The 17,884-nt window shown below is 48.5% G+C and overlaps 1 protein-coding gene across 2 annotated transcripts in view; it reads right to left on the bottom strand.

Annotated features, from left to right (window-relative positions):
* Clic5 (chloride intracellular channel 5) overlaps positions 1-17,884 on the bottom strand; it is a 145,408-nt gene that overhangs the window by 13,994 nt on the left and 113,530 nt on the right. For both annotated transcript variants that reach the window (XM_006524135.4, NM_172621.2), the window contains exon 4: positions 17,350-17,456. In XM_006524135.4, coding sequence (XP_006524198.1) covers positions 17,350-17,456 — 107 coding nt within the window. The remainder of the gene's footprint in view (positions 1-17,349; positions 17,457-17,884) is intronic.

Raw genomic sequence — 17,884 nt, 5'->3', positions numbered from 1 at the left:
CTCATGGGATTCTATGCCCTGAGCAATGGGAAAATAACAATTTATTAATCTCTTCTGGATTATAAGCTAGTCTGATGTAATAGTCCCCCTAGAGAATTCTCAGTCTCTTTTGCATAGACGTGCTCCGTTTCTCAGACAGACTGTCTCTCCCTTGCTCTTCTCCATGTGTCAGTGAGGCTGGGTAGGGAGGATGCTCTTGTTACCTCATGGCACTGGGTGGGGGTGGGAGCTAATGCAAGGCTTGACTTCTTTCTAGCATGACCATGGAGATGCTGACTCTAAAGGTGAGTTGTATACAGGCCTCCCCTACATGCTGGAAGGCGTTCCAAGCAAAGCATTACATGGGTCTCTTAGACACATATCCAGGCTGCTGGCTTTCCTACCTCTCTCAGTTTTTCTTCATCCACGAATCTTCTAAGGCAGTGTGGTTCTCAACCTTTCCCAATGCTGCAACCCTTTAATACAGTTCCTCATGTTGTAGTGACAACCCCCCCAGCCATAAAATTACTTTCTTTGCTACGTCATAACTGGAATTTTGCTGCTGTTATGAACGCTAATGTAAATATTTTATGTGCAGATGGTGTGAAAACATCATTCCATCCCCCCCATAGGGGTCACGACCCACAGATTGAGAAACCCTGCTCTGAGCCTCCCTTTCAGCTGTTCTATGCCAAGCAGTCTAGCGACAGCACAGCAGCAAATCTACTTTGCTTGGGAGCATGAACAGAAGGGTTGCCTGTCCTCTGTGAGCTCTCCAGATAGGGTTCTTGGTGGGTGAAAACTTAAAAGAAAGGCTAGAATTTAGAAAAATCTCAGGCAAGTAGGTAGGTATGCCGTGCCCCAGAAATAAACACCAAACTGCTCTCCACCCTGACCTTAGAATCTTAGTTAAAATGGGGCTGGGGAGATGTCTCAGTAGGGATAGGCTTGCCTTGAGTTTGGCTCATCAATGCCCATGTAAAACTCAGGCACGACAGCAGGCGTGTGTAACCCCAGCACACCAGGGTGGAGATGGGGGCAGGGCATCTCTTGAGACTACTGACCAGCTAGCTGAGAAAGTAAGCCCAGGTTCACAGAAAAGACTCTATATTAAAAAAACAATCCATAGAAGAAAATTTCTGAAGTTGACCTCTGTTCCCCCACCTCCACACACACACAGACAGAGAGACAGAGACAGACAGACAGATAGAGACAGAGATCCTTTTTAAAATATCCTAATCTCTAGAGTTGAAATATGTATAACTTGAATTACATATACTCAGAAATGTAAAGAAAAAATATTTTCATAATATTAGCTCCAACTATACATACATGTCAGGAGCAAAAACCTGGTTTTAAAATCTGAGACATTTGATCTCAGGACTCAAACTCTCCCATTCTGCAGACCACTGTGAGAGCCAAGGGCTATTCCACTGGGTACCTATGTGTTCTATCACCAGCTAGAGACTGCCTGTACATCTCTAGCTCCTTGCCAAGGAAACATTATTTCCTCATACCCTACCTTCCGACAAATCTGAGGACACATTTGCACTCTGCTTTTAACTGTTGGGTTTCAGTAGACTCTCAATGCTTCCAGTCATCCAGAATGGTCTAGAAGTGGTCAGTTAGTTTGGAGCCTGGTAGAGTCCTCCCCATACTTTCCGAACAACAGAGGCCTTGCCTGTGCTGGGGCCAATGCTGTGTAAGGAAAAGTGAAAACTCGGCTTGGATTTTCTCTGTGAAGGAAGAAATATGGAGACACCGTGAAGTACTACTGGAGAACTGGCTAAAATGTCTACTTCTCATCAGAGCGCATGTGGGTATAAAAGAAAGAGGCACTTAAGCCGAATGTGGTTTGAGGGAGACTCAAGTGGGAGTCTCTACCCATCGTACTGCTGGAAACACAAGAGAAATGATTCCACACCTTGCTGACATCTGAGAGTTAAAAACATAAATGAGGCCGGGTGATGGAGATTTAAAAAATATCCAATAAGAAGAATTTGACATCCCTTCTCTGTCACCTTTTGGAGGAAGCTATTTTTTTCTTGTGTCCTGCGATTACATAGGAGGCGACGTAGAACAGCTGAATTGTTCTGACCCAAACATCCAGGGGACTCGGAGCTGCCGCTGGAACAGTGCACGCCCAGGAAGAACAGAGGGTAAGGGGATGGAGAGGAGGCTGGCACGTGACATAGTAGTACTGTCACATTGAGGAAGCCAGAGACGCTGTAAGGAGGTCTTTTAGGAGGTTCATCTTTGTGGTTGCCAGTGTGGTCCCTCCCTGCCTCCAGTGAAGCCTCACCTAAGGTTTGTAGTCACTGTACAGGGTTAGGGACTCAGCCTTAGTCAAGTTATCTGAGTAAGGGGTCAAATGGGAAACAGGTAGACTGTGGGGTTCAGCCGCCCACAGGAGAACACCCAACGGGTAAAGTGAGAGGTCTCCGATGACTTCTCTGACTCACAAAGCATGAGGTCCTCAGAGCCACTGGGTCAGGGCTGGAACAGGATTTTAGAAGAGAGGAAAGGGCTTATCTGGAGGGGTGGTAGCTTCCTTTGTTGAATCTGGGCCTCTGGCTATGTTCACACATCATCAGGGTCCACAAAGGACAGAGAACCAGAACCTGGGTCAGGGGTGTCAGAACCAAGGCAGAACCTGGGTCAGGGGTGTCAGAACCAAGCACCAGGCTGCCTTTGGGGGTCCAATGCAACAGGTGACAACCTTCCATGACATGTCTGTCACTCACGAATAACTTGCCTTGAATTCTGCTGTTAGCAATGCCTGTTTCCTGGCTGCTGTCGGAGCAACTTCTGCAGGGTCTGAAGCGGAGTAAGGACCTAGCAGAAGATCTAACTTAGGATCATTATTACTGGAGGTCAACTCAAGGCAGACGGTTGGGTGTGGGAAGGAAAGTTTCGAACACTAGAACTATCCTGGGCACAAGGGGGATCCTGGGGGATATTGGAGGATGACTCATGCATTCAGAGTCGAACCTACCATTGTCTGGAATCATCCCTAAGGCCTTATTTTCTCCTGTCAGTGTTCAACATTCTTGGTCTGATCCCTTGGAGAATTTGAGCCCACAACTACCATCAGACCAATACCCCTGGGCAAGCTCCATTGGCCAGCAAAGTGTGTCTCAACAAGTCAAACCCAGCTCTGGGAGAGCCAGGAACTCATCTATGGAAAGCAATGCCCCAGTCTCCATTTCCAGACAGTGGCTTAAATTCAAATGTCGAGAAGACAAACTGAAGCAAGATGCCATGGCCCTCACCCCAGGTCCCTGCCATGCCTGGGAGGGATCAAAAGGCTAATAGGGAATCTGCAGTTCCTCCTGCCATGGTGGGAACTCTTTGCTCTGGAAAGAAATTCTTCCCTGGATGAAGGATAAAATGATCCCCTTAAGTATTTAGGATGCTGGACACTATGGGTCCCCTCCCCAAAGTCACAGAGTGAACAGAACCCTCTCGGATATGTCCCCAAGGAAACAGGGGACTTTCCTTTAAGGAAAACACATTCTCTATGAAGCCAATTCTCTGAGCTTTATAGAGGAATCAGTGCTTTGAAGAGAAGATCTTTTTCATCTAGCTCCACAGGCCAGCTTATTATTAGCAGACATTTATGTGGACAGTACCCAACAGCACAAACACACTTTGTATTTAAATGACACAGTCTTTGGTGATTGTTTTACTGTGTTTAAATCATGGTTGTGGTGAGGAATTTGGGGCAATTTCAGCATGCTGCTCATACAATACATTTTTGGAGGATGATATTGACGATATAGACAAGTTCCAGGTGCAGATATTTTTGTAAATCTCCTCAAAGCCACAGTACATTCGAAGAGAAAAAAAAATGTCACTTTTACTTCTTCAAATTAAGGGCTCCATACAACCTGTACCATGCAAGCCTCACACATGTTTATTTATTAGTGGTGGAAGAAGCAGGATTGGGGAGGGAGGGAGGGAGGGAGGGAGGGAGGGAGGGAGGGAAGGAGGGAGGGAGGGAGAAAGGGGGGAAAGGGAGAAGGAGGGAGGGGAGGGAGAGCGAGAGCGAGACTGAGAGAGAGAGCGAGAGAGAGCGAGAGAGAGCGAGAGCGAGAGAGAGAGAGAGAGAGAGAGAGAGAGAGAGAGAGAGAGAGAGAGAGAGAGAGACTATGTTCCTGATTAGTGGCCAGCACTGACTTCAGCCATGGGGCGGTGGCGCCACCTTCTGGCCTTAAGCAGAGAGACTACCTTCCTTTTCAGTAGGAACGTGTGTGTGTGTGTGTGTGTGTGTGTGTGTGTGTGTGTGTGTGTTTCCTATTAGGCTGCCAAGAAAGTCATAAATGGCTGTAAAACTCAGTCATATTAAAGAAGGAATGACATAACTGCTGACTGAGGCAGCTGATGCCGCCAGTGTCGTGCACAAGGCTGACTGAGTCGGGGAGAAATCTAGGAGATGTTTACAGTTACTTTACAAACGGTGAATTTTAAGTGTGAGGACAGTTTAGGTTATCATGGATGTTCAAACTTAAGGGGTGAGCTGCCCAGAGAGACGCTCATTATATTGGTTATCTGTTCCTGCATCAACCTGGGTCTTGCTCACCTGTCTTTCTCACCACGAGCACTTATACCAAGGGATTCCATTCCCTATGGCTTGCTTCATCCTCCAATGGCGACATCTTTTGCATGAGAGACCTTGGCAGATGTTGAAACAGCCACCGCCCCTCCACTGCCCTTGTCTGGTTTGGGTAATTCGATGAATACACTATATGTTCTTTCTCAGTTGCCTATGTTCAGTGTCTAGTGTGTATGACGTTTGGTACTTCCTGGTTCCTCATAGATGATGAAGTCTGGGTTCGTGGTGAAGCTGGGCCTGCAATGTTTCTGTCAATGTTGGGAGTCTTCCTCAGTCAGTCATTTCTCACCTTCCTTTTTAAGGACAGTGTCTCTCACTGAATCCAAAGCTTAGCCATTTGACTACACTAGCTAGACAGCAAGCCCCAGCATCTTCCTCCTTAGCGGTGAAATGACACATTTTTTAAAAATGTGGGTGCTGGGAATCCAAGCTTGGGTCTTCATGTCCACCCAGCAAGCACTTTTCCCACGGAGCATCTCCCTCAGTCCTCATTGAGTGGTTTCCTTTTTCTTTCTTTGTTTCTTTCTTTATTCAAGACAGGGTTTCTCTGTGTAGTCCTGGCTGTCCTAGAACTCACTCTGTAGACCAGGCTGGCCTGGAACTCAGAAATCCACCTGCCTCTGCCTCCCGAGCGCTGGAATTAAAGGTGTGGGCCACCATCACCTGCCTGATCTGTTCTTTATAACTCTTTAGCCACAGTCTGGCCACAGTGAGCCTTCCTCGTGCTCACCACAAGATAGGGCAGCCTTGATAGATACTGCCACAACATTTCTCAGGTGCACTCAGACTACACCCAGCCTCCCCGCCCCGCCTTGCTTGGAGTAATTTCCTTATGCTTCACCTGCTCCTGTAATTTGAGGAGCATCTACCCATGCGTGTTGCATGACTCTTACAACAGGAGACTGCGCCTTCTGACGTTTGAACTGAGAACGCAACAAATTCTGAGCATGATATCCTACTTCTGTCTCCTAAAGTCTGGCAAACTTCACTAACCCAAAAGTACATGGAAACGACGTATCTTTGTGGCTGGGTCAGAGAGTTCACCATCGGGGGACGATGGGACAACCAACTTAACTTGAAAAGGGATTACATGCACAGACTCCCTCTTCTCTTCTTTGTTACTGATAAAAAATTCCCATATATTGCCCCTCCCTAGGATAGCAGAGTGCCCTGCTAAAAAGACCCATCTTCCCAGACTGCCACCTTTTCAGGTAGCTCTGGTTAATGAGACACAAGTAGCGAGTAAGCTCCAGGCTTCTGGAGAAGACAATGCCAGAAACTCAGATGCAGTATAGAGTGACTTTTTGAGAGATGAAGATATAAGACACACACTGGGGCCTGGAGAGATGGCTCCATGGATATAAGCACTAGGGCCTGAGTTCAAATCCCCAACATATACCTCATCTCAGCACAGCACAGAGGTGGGGGTGGAGCAAAGATGGGTATATTCTGGAAGTCCAGGGCTAGCTAGCCACTCTGTCTGAAAGGGCAAACTTCTAGTTCTGTGAGCAATTGTCTCAAGGTAACAAGGTGTAGTGAGAAGGGAAGACATCAGACATGCTACTCCAGCTTTGTGTGTGTGCAAGGATGCCATACCTGCACATTCACATACTCCTACCATAGAACATGCATAAAGAAAGGCAAACACACATGTGTATGTATCCACACATGTGCACGCATACACAGAGCCGCAGACTAGTGATGGAGAACCAGGAACTCCGAGGACCTGAGTCCACTGTTTCTTTAAGCTGTCACGTCAGCCTGAGACATGCTGTTCTTTCAAGTACTTGTCATATGAGAAAAGCAAACTCCTGCTAAGACGTGCTAATAAACATTATGGAGAACACCCAGGACAGGGCATGGTGAACAGTAACACGCTTCGGAGGTCTGGCTGAGTCAAAGAGGAGAAACATTTGCTTTAGCTCCTGTAGTCAGGTTTCTATTACACAAAGGAAAACATACCCTTTATCAGTACATGGAGGCGCTGGAATAGCTGGTGGTTCTATTTGTATTCTAGCACTCTGTACAGCTCCCAGGATGGGATGGAAGGGAAGGGATGTGTGGGGTATGTCCGTTTATGTGTGCACTTGAGAATATCCATGTGCACACATGCAGAGGCCAGAAGGGGGCGTCAGGGGATTCTACTCTACCACTTTCTGCTTTACTGCAGACAACGCCAGAGGGCCTGGGAGGTCTCAGAATGCTCCTGACTCCACTCCGCAGGGGTGCAGGTATAGGCTCATCCTGCCATGCTTTGCTCTTTCACACGGGTATCTGAGGATACAAACTTAGCACTGGTAAATGCTCTAACCTATGAAGCCAGCTCCCCACCTCCTTCTTAGTGGAGTCTGAATGAGCACGTGTCCCAAGCTAGGGGCTGAGGCGGCCTCTGGGGATGACCGTGGATGAGACACGCCCTGTTCTGCAGAGCACCATCAGGATGAGTAGTAGCAGTGTGATGGCTTGGGAACCCTAATGCTTACTTCAGACCCATTGCTTAGGTATCTCCTTAGGTAGCTCCCCTCGTGGGGACATTCAGCTAAAGATGCTAAAGTCGCAGGCGATGCTGGAACTATTCCTGCCATCCTCTCTGTTTGTTGAAAAAGAAAATCATGGGTTTGCCAAAACCAGGAAGCAGAGAACAAGGTTGGCCCCAGAAGACAATTGAGCAGCCTGGAGATATAAGCACCCAGGAATGAAGGAGTTTAAATAAGCAGGGCTCATGTGCCATTCTTGTCCAGAGATTCGAAACCACTTTGTGTCACTCTAAAAATGCACTGTCCTCAAATGAAGCTGTCCTACATGGTCATTCAAAGCCACTTTTCAACAGGACTGGCAGGACATAAACATAGAGACAGCAGTAGCAGACACGCTAAAGTGGGCAACAGGAAGCCCACGGGGTCTCAACCCTGCAGCAGCAGGAACTACAGTCAACTAAAGGATGCAAAAATAATTAAATTAATTAAATTGAACTTTAAAAAAGTAAGAGAAATCGCCTTCCCGGGAAGATCTCATCCAATGTGTTGTGTCACCCTGAAATAAGTGAATGGAAGAATTTTTTCTGTTTAATTGAGATCTACTTAATACAATGTGTAAGGAGGTGTGTGAGGACTTTGCTAGTGTGCGTGTGCGTGTGCGTGTGTGTGTAGAAAGAGGGGAGGGGGTTAAGAAACTTGTTTGTAGACTGCACAAATTTAAGAGATCTGTCACCCACGGTGAGGCAACACTAGCCACAGGTAAAGGAACATACAAGTTTTGTGCAAATCATTCATCTAACGATCCTTTATTCCCTAGGTGTTGATCTGAGGCCAGACTAGGCCAGCAGAACTCTTTCTGGTCAGACAGCAGGAAATTCCTCCACACGAATGGCGTTGGTGGTCTGCACTCTACCCTAGTCCAGGAGCCCACACAGCAAAATCTCACTAATGAATGAGCCCACCCACGCAGGACCCACCACTCCTCCCCCCTCCTCCCACCAGAGCCAGCCCCATTCAACACCCTCACACCACCGCCGACCACCTTCCTCACTACTACCCAAGGATTCATTTTGCTTCTGGAACAAACTTTGTTAAAATTAAAATCACAGAAGCCTCCTCAATAAGGAACCAAACCAAAGACTCTCTGGGGGGAACCTCTGGGCAGCTCCTGGGAGGTGCCACAGGAAGTCACGCCCCTCTCGCTCTCAGCCTCCAAGACCCTCGTGGAAGAAAAGACTAAGGGCCTGGGGCCTGCCAAATCTTGGAGGTGGGTCCCACAACGCTTGGGTTGTTTGTTTTTACTTGCAAGAATGCTAATCAAAGCACACCGTTAACCTAACCAACCAACAAAATATCGGGATCTGGCAAGTGGCGGGCAGGGGATCCAGGGCCAGGCAGCCCGGAGAGTTCCTCTGTGGCCGACCTGCTTATTTTGGAAGGAGAACCTTGGAGGGTCTGGCCACCCAGGAACCCAAAGATAACCACATGATGGCAGCCCGCCTCACCTCCACTCAGGGCTTCTTTCAGCCTGAAGTCTGTTGTTCCAAGTTGGTACCAAGTCTTGATCTCTAGCGGTAGCAGCAAGTAGTCCCAACGGAATGAACATGAAGCCTCCAGACACAACCCTGCCTGACCCCTGCAGGGCCTCTGCGCCCACATTCCCCACAATTCCTGCTATCTTGAAGTCCGTTCCTTTATCTTTTCTCCAGACCCTGGAGGTTAGGGGGTTGAGTAAGTAGAGGCTGGGCACAGGCCTAGAAAAGCCAGGCTATCACACTGGGGCCAGGGTATGAGAGGACGCTGGGAAGAAGGGAAGATTTAAGTGTCTTGTTTTTGGTGTCCTGAACACACACATACTATTTTTACTGTGGCTTGCCACATTCTGGGAATGGGGGGAGGGGGGTCAGGAGTTAAGCTGGCTTCTGTCCCCAACAGCAGTGTGCATTCATGACACTCTGGGGCAGGTGCGGGCTTTGATATAGGGACTCGTTAGTTCTAAACTAATGGCCCTCCCAAGCTGCTCAAAACCTTTCCAATATTTCTCTGTTTTAGGCCAAAGAAGTTTGTAAAGGTTCAGAGTAGTGGGAGAGAAAGCAAGAGACAGACTGGGTGCAGCTTGTCAGGGTCTGTCAGGCCTGGTAGGCATATCCTTCCCTAAATATGGAAGGTAGCTGGGAGACATGGTTTGTTTTGGAACTCCCAAGTCAAGACTTTCAAGTCTTCGGAAGTTCGCAGATCCTCCAGCTTTCCCGGGACTGGTTTCTCTTCCTACCAGCAGAGGGCAGCACACGCCTCTCTATCAGTGGGAAAGGCCAGCAGCAGAGGGCAGCCACAGAAACCGCAGCCACAGCTGCCTTAGTTAGGTGCTGTTGGTGTGCAAGCAAGTGTTTGACTGATGCAACAATGCTACAGGGGAAGGTATTGTTTCAATCTCCTCACCGCAGACTGGAGTCCAGAGACTACATGAGAGAGAAATGGCAACATTCCAGAGTGAGCCCACTGCTCACTGCCCAGTATGCTGTCCTAAGCTAACGTTGATCTTTATTTTTTTATTTTTTGGATAGATAATTGAAGGGCAGGGAGGGGGAGTGAAAAGAAAAAAATATTTTGTAACATAGCAAAAGGGCGTGAAGTTAGTATTTCAGGATCCACAGATAACGTTTTGTTGAACACAGCCACATACACTTGTTCGTGGATTGTCCGGAGTGCTCAGAGATCCCAAGGACCTTGCTGAGTCTAATTAAGTGACAGTTCATACAGTTTGCCCAATCCACACTTTTTCCTATCTGACCCCTCACAGAAAGATCGAATTAGTCCTATCCTAAGACTAGAGTGCCTGCAACCCCCACAGACACGTAGAGCCAGAAAATGTCATGACATGGGCCTGGGGCTGCAGCAAAGCTTCATGGGCCTTCCAGAGAAGAAATAGGCTTGGGGTGCAGAGAGAATGGGAGTCAATACATGTTGAGGGTGCAGCCCAAAGTCAGGCCAGAGCCAGGGCTTGCACGGAGAGAGAATACAAAAAGTGTCAGCTAGCCTGGCCTGGACTCACCGGGAGGGAAGGCAAAGCACAGAAGGGGGAGCTAAAGAAATCAGAGACAGCAGCCCCTTGCTCAGCGCTCAGCATCTGGGGTTCAAGTCACGAATGTTTGTTATTCTTAGGGGAGCTTGGTTTGTTTTTATCTGCAGGGGGAACCAGGTTACACTGGCCGGGAGCCTTATTTTTGCTTTGTCTACTTGGAAGTTCTGAACCATGCTGGTAGCCCGTCATGCCTGTCAGGCAGGCAGTTCTGGGTGGTGCTAGTCCTGGCTTATATCTCACACACACACACACACACACACACACACACACACACACACACCATTTAATACACCTCTCCTGTTAATTTTTTTCTCACTTTCTTCCAGTGAATGGTGCTTTACTTCGAGGAGCAAAGAGACTTTCTAGAACAAATGGAGAATCCATTTTAAATAGAAAAGTTCCCCAAGACAGAAAGACATGGGAGAAGAAATAAGAGAGAAGTGGAACCCAGAACAGAGATGAGAAGGGGGAATTCAAATAGGGGAAAACCACACTCAGCTCAGAGATGTATGGTCAGAGTATAAACCAATGGAGTAAAACCCTCAAACTGTAGATGATTTACAGAGTCCACACTCGGAGGCTACAACTGAGGGTTTCAGCCCCTTCTCAGGAAATGAGAGCCCTCCCCACACCCCCAGAAGTGGGATCTTCAGAGTTCCCCACTCTCCCATCTCTGTGGCATGTCCACCGAAACTGGGGACCGAAGACGGTGACGGTCAACCAAGGGGAACAGAGCACCAGATCTTGGTCTCAGTCTAATGCATACGAATGCCTGTTCCTTGCCAGCTAGAAAGAAAACACAGGAGAATCCGACCCTCTTCCCCAAAATGGGGATGGTAATTCTGGGCAGGAATGTTAACTGTAGCTGAGGGAAACACGATAGGGTTGGAAGGAATAAAAAGGGACTCGCAAATGAGTTAATAAGAATAGAGAATTAACCATGTGTGTTCCATCCCTCACTAATTTCCTGGAATGCACCATATGGTACAAGACATGAAATGTGTCCTGGGAACCGATAGGTTTGAAGGGCAAGGAAAAGAGAGGTTGTGAGGAGCAGGAAAAGCCGGCGACCACACCTAAATTACAGTGAGTAGCTAAACGGAATCTGAGAGAGCCAAATGATTTGGCAGAGAGTCCAGGCTCCGTTCTGATGGCGGGTGGGAAGCTGAGTGCTCAGGAGAAGCCTGCATCGTCCTGGGAGATGGCAGGGAGCAGCGTAGATATTGGCTGAAGTACAGTGTAAAAGAAACCCCTCCAGGGAAGAGGGGAACCCATGGAGAAGAATTGAGGTCCCAGCAGAACACATGCCATGCCCTTGCAGTGGGAACAGGCAGGGCTGCTTGGACTACTAAGCCTCTGCCCATCAAGGCTCATCTGGAGCTCCCTGTGCCCTGGTTGCATCTCCTAGGAGGGAGCAGAGGTGGAAGGAAAGAGCAGTTCACAGCAGCATCTAAGACAGAAATGACAGGAGGGAGGGAGGGAAGCTGGACTCCGCCACATGGCCAGACGCCGTGCATGGGAGCAGTATTCAGGGTGACAGCAGACATCTCTGCCTACCAGGGACTTCTGGGATGGCACAGGATGTGCCAAAGAGAGAACGGGAGCTTGTATTCCACTACAGGATTCTGGAGACCCCAGTGCTAACCAAGTGGAAGTGTAGAGGATCCCTGCAGCCCCCCCCCACATCTAATGGACCACTCTTCCTCATCTGAGAGGTGTCCTTCCCTGGAATCATGAACCCTCTCTCTAGGTTTCTGATTCTATTCAGTTACATCTCAACATCTCCCCTACAAAACAGGAAAATCCTGATTCTTCACTCAGCAGGGGTCTCCCTGAGAAAGCAGTGACATCCTTGAGAAACACAGTTAAAGGAGACACAGAATTCCAGAATTGCTCAGCAAGCAAGACCCATGGTCTTGGGCACTACAAGGTTTCCCACAGATACCCCTGGGCTTTTCTCTTTAAGCTTTCTGCCTGCCCATAACCTCTCCCTCCCTCTCCCTCCCTCTCCCTCCCTCCCTCTCCCTCCCTCTCCCTCCCTCTCCCTCCCTCTCCCTCCCTCCCTCTCCCTCCCTCTCCCTCCCTCTCCCTCCCTCTCCCTCCCTCCCTCTCCCTCCCTCCCTCTCCCTCCCTCTCCCTCCCTCTCCCTCCCTCCCTCTCCCTCCCTCTCCCTCCCTCTCCCTCCCTCTCCCTCCCTCCCTCTCCCTCCCTCTCCCTCCCTCCCTCTCCCTCCCTCCCTCTCCCTCCCTCTCCCTCCTTGTAGGCTGGTGCTTCTGAAACACACACACACACACACACACACACACACACACACACACACACACACACACTCACACTCTGACTTTCCTCAAACAGGTTCAGGTGTTGACTTTATCGTTCTTTTTACTCCAGGACTTAATTCCCCAAACATAAAATCCCTCAATGCCCCCTCCCTCCCTCCTGCAAGGTGCAGTTGTCAGCCTTAGAAGAACAGCTCCGCAGGGATGAAGACCCTTATTTCACAGGAATGAGCGTGAGATGCACAGCCATTCTTGTGGTTTCACAGATGGAGAAACGAAGGCAATCCCCCATGCCACGAGGCCAACAAGAGGCAAGGTTGGCATATGAACCCAGGTCGCAGTGAGGAGTTGAATTTCACACAGCTCCTGGGCTCTGGGCTGTGGGAAATGGTGTACGTGCAGGTATGCTGGCATTGTGATATCGTAATGGGAGAACTGGGATGGCACCCACGAGCCTTCTGATGTCATGACGTGGCAGTGTCATGATATGAATGGAGTATTTAGATGCTGTAATTCCCGTTGTGGTGGGACAGTGAGGTAATGTGATGTCACATGGCTCCTGTCTCTGAAACCAGGTAATGGGGGGGGGGGTTGTTGGTGGAGGGGATTGAGGGGCGAAGAGGGTATGTCCTCAGCTTTAGGAAATGAAGTAATATGTTTATGCACACCTGGCTGAATGTAGAATCTCATGATCCATTCATGACAAAAAAAACCTCAGGCTACTTGTGAGGGACTTGAAAAGAACACTAAGAAACAGTTGGGAGAGGCTAGAGGCAGAATCTGATCACAGAGGACCAAGAGAAGTCTGGATGTGGTGATGACAGGGAACAGCAGCAACCTCCTCAAAATTGGGGAACAAAAGAGCTGGAGTGATGGCTCGGACATTAGGAGTCGATAACAAGCACTTCCTGTTTCTTACAAAGGACAGAGTTTCTGTTCCAGCCCCTGGTGCAGTGAGTGCCCTCACGAAAGGCCTAAGGATCCAACCCCTCTAGTCACAATGAGAGCACCCACACTCCCTTACACATAAAGATATATGCACTGAAAATAGAGGAGGAGGAGGAGAAGAAGAAAGAAGGAGGAGGAGGAGGAAGAAGAAGAAGGAGAAGGAGGAGGAGAAAAGGAGAAGGAGAAGAAGAAGGAGGAGGAGGAGGAGGAGGAGGAGGAGGAGGAGGAGGAAAAGGAGGAGGAGAAGGAGAGAAGATTTTAAAGAGGGAACCAAGGCTGGTATGGTTGCTCAGTGGGCAGGTAAGGTCACTTGCCCTGCCAACCTGGTGACATGAGTTAGTTCAATCCCCAGACCCTAAGCAAAAGCAGAAGAAGCAAGCCAATCCCACAAAGCTCTCCTCTGACCTCTGCGCCCAACACCACGGCATCCATCCTGCCACCAGTGATAATTTTAAAAGTTAAAAAAGAAAGAAAGCATAATGAATTTAAAAAGCAGAAAGGGACCAGTGGGTAGACACCTACAAACACAGGCTGGGGGCAGGTAGAAGGAAAAGCAGAGAGGAAACCCAGCAGGATTAGCTTATGCTTTCTACAACAGTGACCATCATTAGCTCATTATTAGCATGTAGTGAGCTCTCCTTATATACCAGGTACTGTGCCAAGGCATGTATATGCTTTGACTTAGGAAATACATGGACCTGTCACACAGTCACTATGCTCGACAGAAGTATGAATAAACTCACCTCATGGCATCAGAAACGGGCTTAGAGAGAGCCTATCTTCCAGGCACATTTGTGTAACTAGTTGTGCAATTCAAACTTGGGCTGGTAATCCCACTTCTGCTGGATTTCTAGCTCGCATAGACAGCTAGCTTGATAAGGGTAATAGCTTTTACCTGCCCCTGGTAACTTCAGAACCTAGTGCAGTGCCTGCCACATGAGACGAGTTCTTTCAAAATGAGCTCCAAGTGAGTGCTGCTCCAGGCACTGTGTCGATGTGTGTACATGGAGGCCAGGCCAAGATACTGGATGTTCACTCCTATTGCTTTCTGCTTTATTGACTTTATTGAGACTTTTGCTGAACAGGGACTTCACCCTTTTCATGCTGGCCAGCAAGCTCTAAGGATCTGCCTGTCCCTGCCCCCAAAGCTAGGGCTACAGGCACACGGTGCAGCTAATGATCAGCTTTTTTACATGAGGGCTGGGGATTTGAACTCAGTTCCTTCTGCTTGTGGAACAAGCACTCTTAGCCACTGAGCCGTTTCCTCAGTTTCCACAGAGTTTTGTTGCATGTCTAAATGAAATTAGACATTCAAATTAATGGCCCATTCTCTTGAGCACTAGCTGGGGTCGTTTCTGGAGGATGAGATCTGGCTTTCAGCAGTTGGGAGACTGTGGGTGGTAGCTACATGTGTATTTGGCTTTTCTCAAGCAGGACAGGGTAGGGCTAGATTATGATCGGTGACAGTGTGTCTAGGGGATGTAGGGAGCAGACTCTGTCCAAGAGAGAAGAGGGACTCATGATAGCTCAGCTGGTAAAGTGTTTCTGTATAATAATGAGGACATGAATCTGACCACCCAATACTGGGCATAATGGCTTGGGGTGCCATATCATCACTTAGAAGCCAAACAGATTCCTGGAGCTCGCTGGCCAGCATGCCCAGCCAAATATATGCATTTCAGGATAGCAAGAGCTACTGTCTCAACAACTATGACAACAAAACCAAGGGGATGTGACCTGAAGAATGACACCTGCGGTTGATTTCTGGCCTCCACATACATGTGCACATTTGTATACATGCATAGCTTGCTGCCCACACATGTGTACCTTGACATGTCAGAAAGTGGGTAGAGTGATAGATGTCAGAAAGCCTGGAGCTGCGAGCCTGGAACTCTAAGAAGGTAGAGAGAGTCATGGCCTGTCTTAGTTAGGGTTTACTGCTGTGAACAGATACCATGACCGAGTCAACTCTTATATAGCCAACATTTATTTGGGGCTGGCTTACGGTTCAGTGGTTCAGTCCATTATCATCAAGGCAGGAGCATAAAGCAGCATCCAGGCAGGCATGGTGCAGGAGGAGCTGAGGGTTCTACATCTTAATCTGAAGGCTGCTAGAAGACTGGCTTCCAGGCAGCTAGGACAAGGGTCTTAAAGCCCACACCCACAGCGACACACCTACTGCAACAAGGCCACACCTCCTAATAGTGCCACTCCCTGATCAAAGCATATACAAACCATCACATGACCTTTCTCTTGGACCATGTAGACTGTGAGCATAGAGCTGGCTTGGGAGTGTGGCTCTGGGCTCTCTTGTAGGAGTGAGGCTGTCTCTATAAGGAAGGCCAGCCTGCAGGAACATAGGCTCCTGCCTTGTGAACCAGGAACTTTTGGATTCTGCTCACCAAAACTGGATCTGAGAATTCAAGGGGTTATAGAGCAGTGGTTAGTTTCTAGTGGCTAAGAAGAATAAAGCATGTGGGAGTGGGGCAGTTATTGAGAAGGCAGATATGCCTGAGCTTTCAATTGTACAAGTGAGCGAGGGAAGGAGTCACGAGGGTAAAGCCCATCTGGGGGAAAACCAGGCTGAAACAGAAGAAGAGAAACAGTGGAAGCTGGAGAGGATTGAGTTTACAGGAAATCGACACTTGGCGTTTTGTGGAAACTGATGCTTTGGATTTGGACACAGCAGAACTGTAAATGTGGATACTATGTAAATACCGTTCCTAATTCAAAAAGTCTGGAAGGTTCAAATGAGATAATCTTTCTGAGGACCCTCTGACAACTATGGAGGAAGATGTTTGTGGCTTGAGATAAAAAGACACGGAATGTAGAGTCTGAGGAAACAGAGCTCAAAAGCTGGTGGGCACCGGGGAGGAGAGAAATCCCTGGTCCTCTCCTTTGCCTCTGGGCCCTGGGCCAGTGAAGTGACAATAACTGTTCTTTTCCAGGAAGTTCTAAGGGCTCTGATACTTAATATTGATGAACAACTTGACTGGATTTAGAATCACCTAGGAAACAGACCTCTGGGTGTGTCTATGACGAGTTTCCACAGAGGAAGGAAGCCCCACCCTGACGTGGGTGGTAATACCCCATGGACTGGGGACTGGATTTAATAAAATGGATAAAGGAAAAAGGAAGTTGAACTCACCTGGCTTCCTGACTGCAGATACACTATCAACAGCTGCCTTGAGCCCTGCCCCAAGCCTTCTGTCGAGATGGACAGTGCCCTCAAATCATGAGTCTAAGTGAACCTTTATTAGGAGTTGCTATTGTTATCATTTGTCACTACAGTCCAAAAAAGCCAATCATGGCTGTGTTAGTCTCCTTGGACTTGAAGCAGTAAAGGGCCACCAGGTGGGTGACATAAAATTATGGAACATCATTCTTAGTTCTGGAAGACAGACCATTCAAAAATTAAACCTTTCCTTTGGTCTTCCTGTTTCTGGAAAGCCTTGGTTGTGGCTGTGGCTGTAGCTGTGGCTGAGGCTGTAGCTGTGGCCATGAAGAGGAGGGAGCCGGGCTTTTAGAAGTCCTTCCCTAACTCCCCACAATCAGGGCATAGAGTACAGAGAATTAGGTCTGTGGTGTTCACCAAATTTTGGCCATCTTTGCCCTCCTCATGCTTCTTGTCAGCCCTTGCAAAGCTTTTTGAGGAGACTAGGAAGAACTGGGAATATATGACACAGACGTTATGTGTCTGGAGAAAAGACCCAGCACTATGAATCCTCCCAGGCTGTGCAATAAGGAGGCTTTCCAAAGCCGGCGATGCCCTGCCTCTGAGTCACCGACAACACACTCTTGTTTCTCCTACTTTACAGGCAGCAGGTTCTGAGTCAGGGGGATGACAGGGGGTGAGAAGATAACAAGCAGCACTGGTTCCAGAAGTTTCTCTGGCTTGAAATGTTCTGAAATGGCCATGGGCAAACCAGAGAGGCAGGTCTGCCCAGCATCCCTAGAAGGGTCACTCACCAGCATTGTTCTGTTGTTTGGTGTTTTTGATGTAGGCTGAGAACTTGGAGAAGATGTCGATGCCCGCGGTGTTAGATTCCCGGTGTTTTGCAGCCAGTTTGGGGTACCTGGAAGGGAAGCCATCGAGTTCAGTGATGCTAGAAGGACAGGACTCTTCAGTAGCGATCTTGTCTGCATCACAGGGAGCGGTGTTCCCTTTTCTGGCCGGAGCTACCATCTTTTGGGATTTAACCATCATTCCACGGGGAGGGTGGGCACACAACCCTCAACCATTATCAAGGAAATCAGAGGCCAGTAAGGTGCTGAGAGACTTAACCAGGGTGATTTGGCCTGTTAGGCAAGGAACCAGGGTGGCACCCATAGCCCTCTTCCTGAAATGGCCCAGGAGACACGGCAACACAGGGCTGGCCTCTGAGTCAGGTGGGGTTTCTGATATGTCCCCTGAACTTATGAAAACGCCTGTCTATTCACTACCACAATCCTAGCTGCCCAGAGCTGGTGGGTGCCTGGGTCCACAGCACCAAGGTCCTAAATC

Source organism: Mus musculus, chromosome 17 (genome assembly GCF_000001635.26).
Source record: "Mus musculus strain C57BL/6J chromosome 17, GRCm38.p6 C57BL/6J".
Lineage (NCBI taxonomy): Eukaryota > Metazoa > Chordata > Mammalia > Rodentia > Muridae > Mus > Mus musculus.
This window is presented reverse-complemented; position numbering and strand designations above follow the sequence as displayed.